Source organism: Rissa tridactyla, chromosome 3, assembly GCF_028500815.1.
Source record: "Rissa tridactyla isolate bRisTri1 chromosome 3, bRisTri1.patW.cur.20221130, whole genome shotgun sequence".
Classification (NCBI taxonomy): Eukaryota; Metazoa; Chordata; class Aves; order Charadriiformes; family Laridae; genus Rissa; species Rissa tridactyla.
Window position 1 is genome coordinate 12,932,230 of NC_071468.1, and position 17,180 is coordinate 12,949,409.

Consider the following 17,180-nt stretch of genomic DNA (forward strand, 5'->3'; position numbering starts at 1 on the left):
GTATATTTATTTATTTGTTTTATTATTTTAATAGTGTATCTTAGAATTTCCAAGTGTCCTTCCTGGCTGAGTCCAACCCCTCAGACTGATTACATAATCTGCTTTCCTTCACTTTATCAAATTTTGTTCTTTTGAAATCAAGAATCTGATTTACAGACTTATTTTTAGTTGTCCTTGTGTTAATTTGAGTCAACTCATGATCACTCAATCAAAAAATGTTTCCTACAATTAACTTTTCTGTGCTGTTTTCATTATTTATCCAAAGCAAAGCTAAAATAGCATTGGTTTTTTGTTTGTTTCAACCAGGCAAAGCATTCAATTAGTATTATAGGAAGCTGATATCTACCTGTATTCATGCAATTATGTTCAGGAGGCATTATAGCAGCGGCATAGACAATTAAAAACAAGACAAGTAAATCTGTGAAACTCACTTCAGCAAGTTCTCTAGAGTATAGTAAGATGCAAGAAACTAATTTAGCAGGAATCAAAATAGTTTAAAAATTAATCTTAGTTACTGAGACACAAACCAGCAGTTAAGTGATGGATGTAACTAGGCCAGCATGCTACCGTACCTTTGCCAAAATGTAACTGCACAACTGATTTCTTGCATCTTTTTCTGATTTGTACAGCTCTGACTACTCTTTGGTTATGATTAAATGTGTTTTTCAGCATGTATCTAGGTCCCAGTTTCAGTATAATTTGATTCTTCATGTGAAAGATTGATGTTAACAAAAATAGCGATTTATTTTCCTATTCTCTTTGGGTGAACCTCTGTTACAGCTTACCCAAAGTAAATTATTTAAAAAAAAAAAAAAAAGTACTGCTGCCCTTTGAGAGATTATGAAATTGCTCTGTCCTGCTGTTGTCTTTAAATAAAGAGCCTAGGTGATACCCAAACAAGACACTACAGTAAGTCTCTTTTCAAAAAGTGGTTTAAGTAAAGTTTCCCAAATCAGCTTTTTAATTTGACAGCTTATCAGGTTTTTCTGTCAGATAATGCTATATAATAATGCTTCTCTAAGTCTGCAGACAGATTTTCTTTTTTCCTTTATTTTTCATCTTGGATATCCTGCTGAAATACAAAGGCTCCTTCCTTCTTAGACTTGATAGATCCTGTAATTAAATTCAGATCTTGATAAAACGCGTGGCACGGTTGTCATTACTTGATCACAGAAGGCATAACACCTTTCAGTTAAATACTGCAAGGTGGCACAATGCATCCAGTTTAGAAGGAGAAAAAAAAATGTCAAACGAACAGTGATTCAGAAAAAGGTGTTCTAAAATACTGATAGAAAGAGATACCTGTTCTTTTTGTGTCTTGTAGCAAAGGATAATGCCCATACCTGCTTACCGTAATTAGGCACAGGGTGATATGGAAATGGAATTTCTGAGGAAGACCAGAAGCTGTGGGGATTCAAGATAGAGGAAGAAAGTGGGAGTGAAAACAGATCTCGAGAGACGTTTTCGAGACATGGCAACTCTGTCACAGCTGTTCCCATTCACCTCCTCAGGAAGGCCATTATCTATTAACAATCCCAGTAAAAGTTGGACCACAAACGATGAAACATTGCCAATATGTAGGGACTCTTTTTGCACACTTTTATTTGGTTTGACGTATGTTTTCCATGTAACCTGCAGTATCACAACTTATCCAAGGTGGCAGGATAAGTTCAAAATGGAGGATTAATGTGATGTTGGTTAAAAAGAAAACGATTCAATCCAATTCTTTACTGAGGAATTTTAGCTACTCAGTAACTTCCTTAACAATACAATGCTGATATCTGTGATAGAATCAATGTCTTAAAAGATAATTGTCATTCTTCTCTTTCCCAGCGGCAAGTCCTTGTTGTGAATGCAAAGTTTTGAACGCCAAATTCCTCTCTCTCTCTTTCCTTTCAGCCTGCCCCTCCAGTAGGTTCATAGCTGTCTCATTCCAGATTACACAGGACTTTATGTAACGTGTCACTCACGGGGCCAAACCAATATCCACTGACTTCAGTAAAGTGACTTTTGTGTAACACTTAAGTTGGTATGGTCGTGACTGTGCCCCTCGCCTTAGATGCCTTATCTGGTGGGCATACACCCGCGTTTGCTCTAAGGCTGGTGGTATTGATGCTCCCGGTGGCCACAAGAGACGAGTACGATAGTGCGCCTCTGCCGCGTGTTCCTTCTGCGATGCAGTTTGTTTCCATTAGCTTCTGGGGCAACCCTGAAGTCAGTCTGAAATGGGAGCCTTTCTCAGGACAGAACAAATCAATGGGGTGTTGAGCCTTCCAACCAGACAATCTATCATATGGAAAACAAAATTAATTTCTCTGCAGTGCTGGTGTGTTTTAGGTGCTCTCGGAAGATGAGATAGTTTTTTATTTGGGGCACATTTGTGCGTGTGTCCCCAGATATATTTTACTGGTGTTGTGAGGTTTGACAGCAGAATAGTACTTTATGTCTTCAGGATAAGAACTTCCATTAAACTAATTCAGAAGCAGTCCCTATAATTCATACTGCGGCAGGGAAAACGGCAACCTGCTCTATCCTAGCTATGTTTTTCAAGAGACTGAACTGCATTACCCAGGTATCCAGGAAGACACAAATCATTGCTGTTTTGAATGTATCAGTATGTACATACTTTAGACTCTCGTTCTTCTCCCCTTTGTACCATGTGAACGCAGGAGAGAAGACGTACACCCGTTTCTTCATCCTGCTGCGTGATCAGCTTTCTGCAGTCTTAAGCCCTGTTGGTTACCAAAAGAAAACATCTTGAAACTGCGGTGTCCGCGCTTTCAAAATAACTTCTTCTTTAACATTCGGATTTGTGATTAACGGCAACTTGGTAGTAACCAATTCTACATGAGTGTTGTATTGCATCGTGCATTTAAAACTAAGTTCAGAGTGTTCCAGGAGTGTTCAAAGAGTTACCTTGACCCTAGCAAGGCTGTAGCTCAACCAGAGGGTCTTTTTTGCAGTCTATCCTACCTGTCAGAAAAGGGCTGAAAAGCTTTTATGGTTTATATAACCTGGAACCCTTCTGAGCTTCATAAGCATCAGATTCTGTAGTACACGCCATTTCAAATAAATTTGAAGCAGAAATTGAACATCTATCGCTGTATCAGAAGCGCAAAACATTGCGAACAGCAGCATCCGGATTTCAACCCCTTACAAACAGAAGTTTACTGAATTAAAGGCAGTGAAATTATGCTTTTACAAATTGGTTTAATTGAGATGCGAATGGTTTATTTTCCTCCATGGACTATTTCTAAGGAGTTAAATGGCCTTTCTGGTGCAGCATCAAGTTCAGTGGACATTAAAAAACTAAATGAAACACAATGTTGTCAAGGTTAAGTATATATAAAGGCAATTTTGATTTTCCTCTTTTACAGAAGTAACAGGCATTAGTAGACTACTGGTTTAAAATTTTAAAACTACAGTTGCGCAATAGGGAGAGAAGAATAAATATGCCCTTTTCAAAAGAACAAACAATACTGAAAGTTTAACGGTAGCTGAGTGTAGGGCTAAATCTTGAAAATATGCTCTCATTTTCAGAGCACAGCAGTTGCCTCACAGCAATTTTCAACCAAAGGATTCTCAAGCATCTCACTTCCTAGTCCTGTAGTTCTCTCTAATGCAAATTCATGTGTGTTTTTCTCTGAACTAAAATACAGACTCAGACTAAAGACAGCACTATGGCTGCACCATCAATTCCAAAAAGCTGCGGTAGGATAAGGGACAGGTAAAGGATTTGGACAGAGAAATTTCAGGCTCAGTTTCAGGGTTCCTCCTCCCCTTTTTAATTTCTCTGGTGCTCATAGGTATCCTGTGTGTTAAAAACATCCTTTATGAGCCGAATTACCATCCATGGAGGCGCAGCACTGCAGTGCTTGGTGTTGCGGTGACTTTGGGGAGCCTGCATATCACAGCCACACATCTCATTGTCAGTCCCAAAGCTGATGGATACTCTTCGTAAAAGTGATGAGCAGTGATTATAGTTAATTTTTCCTTAGCCGGCTTGAGCTAATAAACTCAATATTGCATACAACAAATAGCAGTGAGGAGCATTCGTTGACTGGAAACATGCCCAGTGGGTTTTTACAGGGTTCTGCACTGGGATCGGAAAGATCTAACACTTTTGTAAGTGGCCTGGAAGTCTGCATTAAGTCATCGCTGCTGATGTGTGGCTGTCACAAAGATTAAAAGGGGAAAAAAAAGAAAGTGGTAAATAGTAGCGAGGGCAATGCCATTGCTGCGTGTGAACACGATCACTTGGGAAGGCAGGAGAATTTAAAGAAAGTTAGACTGCAGCAATGCTAAGTGCCAAGGTAGGGGTCAAAGCAAAGAGTGAAGGTTACAGCAATGTAGACAATGTCCTGGAAATGTATAATTCTGAGAAGGCATTTGTGGGGTCTCATATTTCTGGTTGTTCCACATGAAACACCATGTGATGCTGTGACAAAGGAGTTTATGGAAATTGCTTTGTGGGCACAAAAGGCTAAAATGTAAGAATTTGGGAGGGTTTTACCACCCTTTACAGCACTTTGATGACAGCTCTGGAACAGGTATCAAAGTCTGTACCTGGGGTCTGTGGTTCTATGGAAAAAAATTGGAGGATGTGTAACGAGCCCAAAAGAGGTTCTATGTCAACTGCTTTATAGTGTCAAAAAGAAAACTAAGCGGTGACTTGATTACAGTATAAATGGCTTCAGGGGGAGAAAAAACTAGATGCTTATAGCGCTCTTTAGCTGTTCCTAGAAAGCCATAACCAGAACTTAGAAATTCATGCAAGAAATAGAGCACATGATTTCAAGAGTGAGCTTTGGAATTCACTCCTGAAAGATTTTCCTTTACTGTGTGTCATCACGTTAGGAGAGGTATTTTCCTGGAAAACTTGTTTGAGCCTGTTACAGGTCATGAATCAACCAAACAATAGTTTTATGGCCGAATTCAGGATCAAGTGGATTAATATTAATATCCTGTGATATGCAGATCAGGTTATACCTATGTCTGTATTAGGAGTGTACTATCAATATAAGAATATTCAAGTGCTATGCTAGCATTGTGTTCTTAATGCAGATATAACTATACTTTCCCAGCAATTAACCAAATCATACCAGAAAAAAGAATGTTTCCAGGTATAATGTATATATCCAGAAATAATTTCTATGTCCAGAAATATTACTGTGCTAAACAGCAGCTATACAGTGCCTTAAACATGTCTGTCCTATCGCATTAAACTGAGAATGTGCTTGCAAAAGAGCAGAAAGAGAATACTGAAAATATTATCGCAGTCCTAATGTAGCATTTATCTTTCTCTTTCTCAGCTTTATATATTTATACATTCATAAATCATGGTAGCTGGGGAAATGACTATTAGTTAGCCGCTTGCTTAGCCGTTCTATCTGATATCTCACAGTTTGTTACATGTATTTTTTTTCCAGTAGCTGACTTTAGTTACAGAGCATTCGGCGGAGTAAGCCTGCATACGGCTTTTCCAGCTGAGCCGGAGAGATGAGCCATGTTGCAAGAGTCTGTCAAAAATAATCTGCTGTCTGTACACTTTCCTTATCTGCCATCCCTCTGTGGACATGAGCACCACGGGTGTTCTGTGCAGGAAACAAAACGGGATGTTACTGCAGTCTTTGTCAGAAGCGTGTTTCGGCCTTGTGCTGCATTGATGGTAACAATCCATCCCGGCAGTTAGACATATTTTAATCTTAATTGGATTTACTTCAGCCTTAGCTGTAAAAGGTTGTTTATAAGTTCTAGCGTTCTACTGTGGAAGCAGTGGCAAATGCATGCACATATTAATAAAAGCAAGGACGGCAGGCGGTTTCCTCTTCCCATCTAATCTGTTGATTCCGTGGCAGTACTTTCATGGGTAATGGTCGACTGTGGATTGATGGAATGATGTAGTCCCTCCTCCTTAGAGTCATGAATTTTGTCTTGAAATTGTGCTTATTAAACTGGAATGCATTATATTTTATTAGTAAGCCATCTGCACATTTTAGCTGTTAATGTATTACCTGCTTAGAATTAGATGTTTATTTAATACTTCATCATTCTCAGTACTGTCATTTAAAAATAGAAATAATTTAAATAGCGTATTGCATTATATTTTAACAATGCATTAGTGCTTTGTGTTAGAGAAGCTACTAGAATTCATAAAGCTGGAAAGATGGTAATATCCTTACCTATATTCGTCAACATAGTGAGTTTCAGTATGTTTTTAAAAGGTCAAGTGGTTTCCTGAGAAAAAGTGGATGTGTAAATTGTGCTAGCAGAACTGTGTTCTTTCAAAAGTTGATCTTTTCTCCATTTAACATTTCATAAGTGTTTCAAAGTAGGAGTCGAGTCTACTTTCTGGATATTGCATCAGGAAACGGATTTTTGTAAAAGAAAATGAAAAATTAAACATATGGACAGTTGAGTAGCGATTACCTATTTCCTTGCAAATTCATACGCGCTTTAGTTCAATATTGATTGTTTTTTCATTCTGGTGTTTCAACTTAGATTAACTCTCAAAACCAAGCCAATAAATTTAGACTTACATAAAAGTTATCTGCCAGCTTTGCATTGTTCATCTAAAATGTGGCCTTGTTAACTTTAAAACAGAGTAGCTCCTCATATGAAAGTGTCTTCCGGGCAAGAGCTTAAAGAATTGGGATATCTTGATTTAGCTGGTGCAGGTCAGCTCCATAGGTTAGATCTGGCGTTGGAGTTGGTGACTTTCTCTTCTAGTTGCCCATGGCTACCTTGACACCAGCTATCTCCTCAAAACATCCAAGAAGAGATCTGTAGTATCAAAGGCCTTTTCAGGCCATGAGTTAGCAAGGCACTCAAGAATTGCTTCTGTGGTCGATGTTCAACGTGTCTGAGTGCTTTTGCAGAATACGATGTACTGAAATGGACTTTCCATGAGAGTGGTTGGTGACAATACTGACAGCCTTTCTCACACCTCTCCCCCTTCATAGGCGCTTTATTCTGCAGTGCATCTTTCTCCCGTTTTTACACAGAGCATACGAGAAGTCATGAAGCACAGATTTCAGGAAAGTCATAAAGGTATTATGGCAACCATCTTTTCCCTCCCTTGAGAACTTCCTAAATCATAAAAGAAGGAAACCATAGAAGTTTTGGACATAGAAATCCAGAGCATTTAAGCAATGCAGTTTTCAATTTTCTTCAAAATCAGAATCGCAAAGCAAAATAAAACGTTCCACAATAATTCTCAGTCAGACTACACAAAAAACTGAGGCGAAACATAATCACAAGTGGAAAATACTTAGCTAATTGGAAACGCTTTGCAGACTTTAAAAAAATTAGCTGTATTTCATAAAAGTTACAGTGACATGCTACATATCCCACGTTCATTTAAATGGAAAATATTAGTGAAGCTTTTTAAAAAAAAGATATAATTAGGGAATCCGAGTATTTCACCTTTTAACAGATAAAACTAAGTCACTGCTGGGAGTCTACCCACGGCCATTATGCTATTGCGTGGTGGACTGCTCATTATAGTTCTGCAGTCCTGAAGCACTCCTCTGCTTTTATCTCAGTGAGCATCTGTTTCTATTATTTACAGTTTCTGTTTCTATGCCTTGCCAAAAGCGTTAAAAACCCCCCTATGTGTACAAGTTTAAACCTTTCCATTTGAAATAGATTATTCTTTTATAGTAAAATGTCTGCCAGGCATAAATACACAAATTGAAATGCCACTTTTAGACAGAACTGAAAGTCTGGAGCTTCCTTTGGCCAAGGGCTACTTTGTTTGCCGCACTGCTGACACAGAACAGATTTCTATCTCTTAAATGCTATTTTCTATCTCTATGGGTGCATTTGGTTTCGTCTGCTGGGCAAAGGCTTGTCCAAATAATGACCTTACTTTCGTTGTTTCCATGGGCTTGTGTGCAATCTTGCATATCCCTAGGAGAAGGAGCTGACGCAGCCTCGGCAGATGTAGTGAGTGCAACAAAGCACCTGTATGGTCCAGGACACTGGGTGGCTCAATCCAGCGTTTTCATGCTTTGCGAAAGAACATGAAATCAATGTTTTTAATATTTGCAGTTGCAGTCAAGTTAGTTTGTGTGCTCTTGATGAGGGTTGATGCTGATTGCCTTGGATTTCTTAGGGTTTTTTTATGTCTCTGGTCATGTAATGAGCACGAAATTATCCTCACTTCTTCACTGCACCCTGCGTTGCCTCCAAATAGTCTGCTACAGCAGTCCAGTTTCAGTGGCTTTGGTGATCACAACTGAATGCCAAACTCTATTTTCTCTGATAAATCACATAACCACGAGTAGAATTTAACCCCAGAAGATTATTTTTTTTAATTGTTTCAGATATCTTTTCATGTTGTGAATGGTCCACAAATAATATATGAAAAAAAATATATATAAGATTTCCCAAAGCCTTTCACTGACTACAACAAAATGCAAGGATATGAGCAATGATCTCTTGACAGTTTGTCCTATTCTGTCCTTAGAACTTACAGTGTGATTAAACTTAATTAGGAGGCTTGCACATAGTTAATAAGACCTTCCTTATTGATGGCTTCTACCTGAATACTGGATACTCATGGGGTTACAGACCAATAGAAATTTAAAATAAGAGCTGAGCACAGTGTATTCCATTTGCCATTGTTCATTTATATAATGTGAGTATTATTTCTGTCAAGAGACATTCTATATAGCAGCTCTGTGCTACCGTGAAATGAAGATCATCCAGATTGCTACCTGGGCAAATGTCAGAAAAACACATTCAGTAGTTGCTATCTCACACCTAACTAATTTCAGATACAGTAGGTTGAAATATTCTCCGTTTTCCAGCTGTTGAAAACCTATTGAATAAGAAACAGCTTACAGTCAACTTCTGGTTAAATTTCTATAAGAAAAGTAACCCTAAGTGCTGTGACATTATGATTTAGAAACAGTTCAGAGTCCTTTTACCTTGGAGAACTGCAAAATGTCACTCTTGGAGTGATGTGGGGCAAGGTACTGTACTTATAACAATTCATTTTTTTATACTTTAATCTTCCTCTTTAATGATTTCTATCAATTTTCTTGCCTATTTTAGCAGCAGCTATACAATATTAGCTCCGTAAATGCTGCACAGGCAGTACAAAGGATCTTTTTAAAACTCCTGATAACAAAATATGACCTTTAATTTATCAGACAAGTCCTACGTTTTCTTATCTCCTTCTTGTTGCTTTTCATCTTCTCTTGCTTGCTTTTGATATAATACACCAATCTCTTAAAGTAAGCAATCCAACACTGTACAGAGACAGATATTGCATTATAGTGAGGAAGGGAGAGTCAGGAAGAGCACCCTATTCATTTAATTACTAATTAATCCAGTGGAAAAATAATCAAAAACAAAACAGGGCGGAAGGTATTTGATTTGAAGTGAAGGTTCAGATCTCCCTGAGAGGTTAATGAGAGTTCTCGGTTTTATCCTGTAGAAAGTTGTTAAAAATATGATTAAGTTTGTTTAATATGCAAGCATGAAACAAGGAGCTTACAGGTGAACACAAGATGTTTTGGTACAATCTGTAGTATCAGTGGAATGGGAAGCAACTGACACGTACATCTTCCAATAAATCTGATAATTGGATTCTTCTTTAAAGCAACCTAAGTTTTGCTTTGTGTTTAGCAGTGTTATAAGCCACTGATGAGATATTTCACTTGCTACGAATACTGCTGTCAGTCATTCCGTGAGCAGAACATCCTCTTGGGATACCTCATATTCATTGTAAGGAATTTGGGAGTCCCTGTAGGGTGGAAAGGGCCATATGATGGTATGGTCATTTAGTACGAACTTGCCAGGTTTGACACTTTAACGTTTGGAGGAGTCGTACCTCATGGTGGTTTCTTTTTTTATAGGTTAGCTCTTCTGGAATAAGGTAAGGGGTTGTAGAGTTGCACTCATTATGTATTTGCTGCAGGTTCTGTCTCTAATTTTACAGTTTCTTTGCACTTTTATCTTCTCACCAAGCTGACAGTAAGATTTGCTCGAGATGTCCAACGGGAAGAAATACACATCCTAGATCAGTCTGTCTGCCTTCCCTTTGGATTCTGGAGGAGGCCCAAATCAGCCTTCTGGATATGTTACTCCTTGTACAATAGTCTTCAAGGCAGACCACTGTATCTTCCTCCGTCTCTCGCAACTCTTCATCCTACACATCCGCACAGGTAGAGCTGGCATATTTTAGCAACCGAAAGACACACAGCTTTGTCTGATCCATTCAGAAGTTTCTCATTCCTGCACCAAATACCGGACAGCCAAGTCTGTAAGCACTCAGCAAAAATCTGGGTCAGCGCAGTGTCAGAGTCCCCCACAAACACAGCGATTTCCTGGGGTGGAGCTGGACTTGTCCCCTGCCCCCATCCAACCCAGTCTCATTCTTGTATATCCTGGACCCAGGGGGTTGTGATGGCAGAGGTGATCTTGTGTTTGCAGGCATAAAGACAAGCTTACTGATGGCTGCTGAAGACAAGATGCTTGCGAGTAATACTACGGCTATTTGTGAAGGCAACAGGCAGGATCAGACGATGGGATGTGCTGCAGACTATTTAGGGGTTAAGTTTGTTAGCAGTGAGACTCAATAGAGGTCTACAGGGGCAGGTCAAGTAAGGCTGGGCCCTAGCGCACACCCTAGGCGTCGTGCATGGAAAGTCTGGGGACATACTCTGTGTCTGCAGCATACACGTGGGTTGGGAGCCCTGGCCTGAGTGACCTTTCTACGGGGTCTTTGGTCAAACAGAGCAATGTAGACACAGCCACCGAATTCCTTAGATGACAGTTAAAAACTATTTAAATTTGAATCTTATTATAGCTTTTGAGTATGTCTGTATATTGGCTATTCGAAATGCATTGAGGTCTGAATCTATTGTGTTGTTTACATCAATTTATATTGCGACTATGATGATACTGAAAGCATCGACGTATGGCCAAGACATGGAACCAACATGAGCATGAGCATGACAAAATTAAATGCAAGTCATGTCAAAGTTTGTGCTTGCAACTGATAGCACTTAAAATTTCACTCCCTCTTTTGCTGGGAAGAGGCAAGCTGCACGTGCAAAATCATCTGTGTTGTACAAATTTTAGACCACAGTCTTTGCATCTCCAACCTATTCCAACATTAATATATATTTGTATACACAAGTGTGCGTGCACAGTAATAGATGATTTGAATGAACTTTAGTATGGGCCATTACCGAGATTGTGCTTTCATTTCCTCACCTGGCCATGTGAGACACTATGCGGACTGTTTCCCCTGTACCACAGCGGTGCTGTGGCTTCCCCCCATGCCGTGCAGCTGACACTTCAGTCAAGCTTCGTCCCTAACTGCATCTGGAGGAATGATACGGGTCTCTGTCTCTTCCTCTTGCGGATGTCAGGGGAGTCATGATTCAGAAATAGCAGTGTCAAGATCATGATGAGCAAAACTAGGGAGAGGGGTTTTTTTAAATGGATATAGACCTTGGTTTCATCACTTTGTTATTTATTTCCCTAGCAGATCACTGAGACTAACAAGGTGAATTTGTATTCTGTTAAAGCGTTTCTTTCAAAGAAGACATTCTCTAGTCTAGGTTGTTCTTCACAGACTCTCGATTTTCAACCTTCTTACTTATTCTCTTTCAAGGATGCTGCTATTTCACATCAATAACTGACACCTTTATTTCAGAGAACAAAATAGAATTACACTCCAGCACTGACAATATAATAAATCAGGAGGGATAAAATACATATTAGTGAAGTTCACGTAGTTGGTTTGTCCCAGCTGACCTATAGATATAAAGATATGATTAAAGTTTTTTTGGACTGCTTCTTCTCAATCTTGCCACAAGATTTAGCTGCGACTCAAAAATTTGACCTTTGCTGCTTCTCTCCGCTTACCTTGAGTCTATGGAATTATTGTTATTCCCTTGAAGCCTTTCTGCCCGCACAGAATTAACACTGTGTTGTGACAAAATATTATCTATTTGGCAGAAGAATGAAGCCGTCTAGAATTCAATCAGGTTAGACAATGTCACGGTGCACGTCCTGAATGAATCATTTCTACCTAGCTTTTTTAATCAAAGAAATCTCGGCTATACAACCAGGAATTGTCATGCTGGGATAGTCACATAGCTGTCTACAATTAAAGTTTAGGCATATCAGTTGCTTTTTATGAATTACAGTGGAAAGGCATTCCTGCCAGAGCACTTAATCTTTCAGACAGGTAACAGAAATAAAATCTCAAAGCCACAGGTCTATTTAGAGTATGAAAATATTTATTAACCACCTTGGAAGTGTTTTTACTAAAGATGTTCCTTGTGGTTCACCATATTGGTAAAGCCAAGCATAAATAAAGGAAGCATGAAAAATGTGCACCGAATACTCCTGCGAAAAACAATATGTGGTATTTATGTTTTCCCTATTGGGAATAAGATTACCAGATGAAGTAAATGCGTATAGTTGTACTTAATTCAGTGGGTCTACTAGTTTCATCATTTCATTACTAAAGCTATGTGTTTTCCTTGAAACTAAGTCTGGATAAGTTCCACACCATCTCCCCCTGGCCTTTCCATTTATATTATATACTAGAAGAATTTAAGCTAATGCAGTAGTGTCAAATTGAGATGCATTTGACAATGCACTTTTCCTCTGATGAGGGATGGGCTAATGTAATCAGCAGTTATTTTTTTGGGTGTGACCTTTACCAATCAAATGGTTATTTCCTTGCTTTTCATTTGTATTTCGCTCCCAGTGGTGCAAGACTGCTGCAGCTAGCATAAAACATAATTTATAGTAGAATCATATTATAATAGGGTGCAATATTCTCAAGAAACGTACATTCTGCGTGGACCTTTGAATGAAATAATTCAAAGAAATGTATAAGCTGGCCAAGGCTAAGTTTATGCCGCTAATTCACAGAGAAATTTCCACAATCACCATAGAGATGTCCTGGAGAAGCCGCCAAATAGTGAAAGTGGAGGCAACGATAAACCTTGTCTAGGATAAATCCTGTGTTAGTAATGGAATTACAGCGGAGAGATGCCAGATTGTTAGGGATCCGAACGGGTGATGGCAGAGGGTCCTTCTACCAAATGCACCTAATTTACACCCACTGGTTGAATAAACAGCAGAGTTTAACATCTTCCCAACACATGCAGTTGTGATCAGTATGCAAAGACATTATGTGCGTTTGAGCTAGTAAGACTGACTTTTGATTCGGACCCGAATTAGGAATGCCTGCGTTTTACTCATCTGACTCTTATCTCCCAGGTTCTTTGCTAATATTAACCAATACAATGGGAAGAAAAAGGTATTGTTGGTCTAAAATACTACTGCCACCAAAAACCTGTACATTGAAGGAAATATTTAGGTTTACCATTCTCCTAAGGAAAGTTTTAAGTAGAATACGTGGTTTTCTGAGACATCACACTTTTATCATTTAAACTCAAAAAGCTATAAATAGAAATAAATATTTAAAGTGATTTGCTAATTATTCCTTATTGTCTGATATTCGTCTGACTGTACCAGCCTTATTTTATCTCATTGTTTTATTTGAAGAAGTCAAAGATCTCTGCACAAACTGAGAATAAACATAGTTTGCAAATACGACAACTTTGTGTTTTGCATTGCCAAGTTCTGGTTAGTTCTTAATTCGTGAAACCCCACTGCAGATGGCCTCTTGCTAAATTTTAAAGCGCTTCCACATTTCAGAACCAGGCTACCTTTCAGCAAGTTACTTTTGTCAAAGCCTTGGTATTGCTTCAAGACATTGTCAATGTGTCCTATGAGAATGTACAAATGGTGAATACCCTGGTCTGTTCTGTACCATATATTTGAATCTCTGGAATTTATTTAAATGAATAAGAATGTATTTTTTCTGACTAGGAAATAAGTTACAGCAGGTCTATTTCTAGACAGCAGAAGTAAGTGTGCCTTAGATGGTGATTAAGAGTTGTCTTCTTCTTCTTCTTCTTCTTCTTCTTCTTCTTCTTTAAATGACTAACCTGGAGTGAGAGGTTGGATGTCTTTTGAAAACTTAAACCTGTTTCACCTGAACATGTTTAACTAGTTAATAAGAAACATCAAAAAAGACAAAACCCTGAGGTCAACGATCATTTTTTGTAAAGCCATACGATGATGTTTAAATTTGTTTTTTGGGTCTGTCTATAACTTAAGTTTAATAACCTAGCTCAAATGCAGATTTCTAATTTTCAATTAACATAGGAATAATTTTGTTTGCTAAAATAAAATAAATGAATGAATGAAAAGTCTGAACCATGAAATGTTCTAGGTAGCACTTTTTAAAATTCCAAATTTCAAAAAATCATGTGGCAACTGTATAGCTCAAGCTTTAAGTATTAACTTTTAACCTTTGACCTTACAGATTTTAACCAATGAAATGTCTCTTTAAACTTTAAAGGAAACAATGATAACGAGCGCCTGGCGATTGCTAGACAGCGAATTCCATATCGACTTGGTCGAGTAGTTGATGAATGGCTACTCGACAAAGGTAAAAAACATTGATTAAAACTTCAAATAAAAAAATAATTTGAACATAACCAAGTAGTACTTCATTGTAACACTAATAAACATAAAAAATAAATTTCAGTAAAACTAAATTAAAAACAAATTTAAAAAAGTAAAATATAGAGTAATATTTGCGTACCTTGTATAATAATTTCTATACATTTCTAGAAGTACCAGCTGTTTAATAATCTTACCCTGTTAACTTAAGGTTAAAGGGACTGTTAAATATAATCCACTAACTCAATCTATGAAGGTACTCATAGCAAACATTAACCAAAAATTATAAATCATTCATAGATTATATTACATGTTCCAGCATCTAAATTATTAACTAAAAATATATGTAGTTATGATATCTTCATCATGGTCCTGAAAAAAATTTTGTTTAAACTGTAGGTATCTTAAATAGTGGGCAAGATGAATTGCCAATCAAAATGAAGTCCCTTTAACGTTTGCAACATTCTAAGGGGATTTTGGAACAAACACTAATTAAAACAGAACTTAAAGTTGTGTGCATGCTTTTTGTGAGCAGAAACCAATCTGCTAAAGTGACTATTCTGTTTACTAAGAGTGGTACTGTTGCTGAGGATTTCTCTGTTTAATGGAAATGTGCCATGATTTCTCCATCGGTATGTGTATCATTTCTGAAGCCGCTTTTACATCTAAAATCTTATTTTAATTGATCGCCTTGCTGAAAGCCAATCAGACATCTATTTTTGAATCTGCCTCTGAGATACACAGTGTGAACCATGTGTTTCTTTTCAGTGTGGATGTTGAAGGAAAATAAACATTTAAATACAAAAAGGAAACATTTAATTTAAAAATGTAAATATTTTATTCGCTTCTATAGAAATACGACAGATTACTGCATAACTTATTCTTTAAAATTCACTGGACCTAGTGACTTGTTGGCATATATCTAAACTCTGTGTGTATATACATATTTGTATATGTCTATACATACATAATCTCACACGTACATACTTTAAGCTATAGGCCCTATGCTGTATTGCGTGGAAAAAACTTTGGAATGTTGGCAGACTTGAAGAAAAAAATAATCTTAAGGAATTAGAAACCTGGCATTCTTGACATACACCAAAAAGCTTAACACTGCTTTCAGGTAAAAGGGAAAGGGGTATAATTTGTAGCACTAAACACATTTGCAAATATATTTGATTGGCCTTTTAGCAAAAAAAAAAAATCCCAAAACGTCATAAATTAAGGAAAATGCAAATGCTCTCAAAATATATGCATTTCATGGACACCTCATTAAAAAAGCAATGAATTATGAGTCAAATCCTTTTCTTATAGTTTATTGCTCTCATTATTCACCCCATGAAAATCTGTTATCGCTCGTGTAGAGTATAGTGTTCGCAGTCAACATTTTTGCATGTATATAATATTATCTTTACAGGGCGTCAGCTCACAATCTTCAATAGCCAAGCAACCATAAAAATTGGAGGCAAGGAACGTGGCCATCCTTTCCAAGGCCAGCTCTCTGGTCTTTACTACAATGGCTTGAAAGTTCTGAATATGGCAGCAGAAAATGATGCCAACATCGTGATAGAAGGAAATGTGAGACTTGTTGGTGAAGTGCCTTCCTCTATGACAACCGAGTCCACAGCCACAGCGATGCAGTCTGAGATGTCCACGTCAGTCATGGAAACAACCACCACTTTGGCCACGAGCACCGCTAGAAGAGGAAAGACCCCGACAAAAGAACCTATTGGCCAGGTTAGTCGGCTTCCTCACCTTTTGCAAATATTTTCCCGTGTTTGAGTGTGGCTTCCTGTATCGCGTTCATTCTGCAGATTAAATTGTTCCTGTTGAAGAAATGCATGAATCACAGATAAGTTCTGTACCATACATGGCTTATTGAAGCAATGTTGATCAGCATGCAGAGGGAAAGTTACGACTTTGCTGTTCTTCTAAATTAGGCAAACTTATCAGATCAGGTTTTTCTTGTGCTGAATTTTATTGCCCTGTCATCCAGCTTCACAGTGGTGCATATTTTTAAATACTCTTTCTTCCTTTGGTGGCTTATGTTGATTATTTTCAGTGTAGGAATGCAGGATGTCTTGAAATCACAGATAATGAAATGAAGTGGTGACCTTATCCATGAGATAGAGAAAAGAGACCCGGTTTAAAGAGGGAACAGCAAGGAGGTGTGAAGACAGAAAGTTGGAAGAGGCTGGAAAAGAGGGAATTAGCACTTTCTCTAGTCCCACAATTGATCATCTTCTTGGGCAGAATTCCTCACAGGAGGCAGTGGCAGCAGAGGGAATTAAGAGCACTCTGCACCCTGGGAGACTCAGGCTCCAAGTCAGAGGCGGTTGTTTACTGTTTGTTGAGGTTATTTGCATCTCATGAATTTAGTAATAGATGTAGTAGCTTCCAGGTTTTGTCGGGATCTCTCTATATAATATGGGGGGGAATTTAATTATCGGAAAAAGGAGGGGGAAAAACAGGTGAGTGAATTAAGTACCTTCATCTTGTGGATAACCAGAGTAACCGCGTTCAGACTTTGTGCTTTAAAACCCTAAAACTTACCAGGGCATTTCTGTGGCAAGAAAAGATTCTTTTATATTTATTCTGTCTAAAAATACAACAAAACCCAAAAAACCCCAAACCGAAGGTACACTGCTAAAACCTTTTCCTATGTTCAC

At 38.1% G+C, this 17,180-nt stretch overlaps 1 protein-coding gene across 27 annotated transcripts in view; it reads left to right on the forward strand.

The window, feature by feature from the left end:
- Positions 1 to 17,180, forward strand: part of NRXN1 (neurexin 1) — a 715,088-nt gene that overhangs the window by 599,565 nt on the left and 98,343 nt on the right. For 16 of the 27 annotated variants that reach the window (XM_054193682.1, XM_054193683.1, XM_054193681.1 and 13 more), the window contains 2 exons: positions 14,408 to 14,497; positions 15,929 to 16,248. In XM_054193682.1, coding sequence (XP_054049657.1) covers positions 14,408 to 14,497; positions 15,929 to 16,248 — 410 coding nt within the window. The remainder of the gene's footprint in view (positions 1 to 14,407; positions 14,498 to 15,928; positions 16,249 to 17,180) is intronic. The other 11 variants (XM_054193697.1, XM_054193698.1, XM_054193699.1 and 8 more) reach the window with 1 other exon arrangement.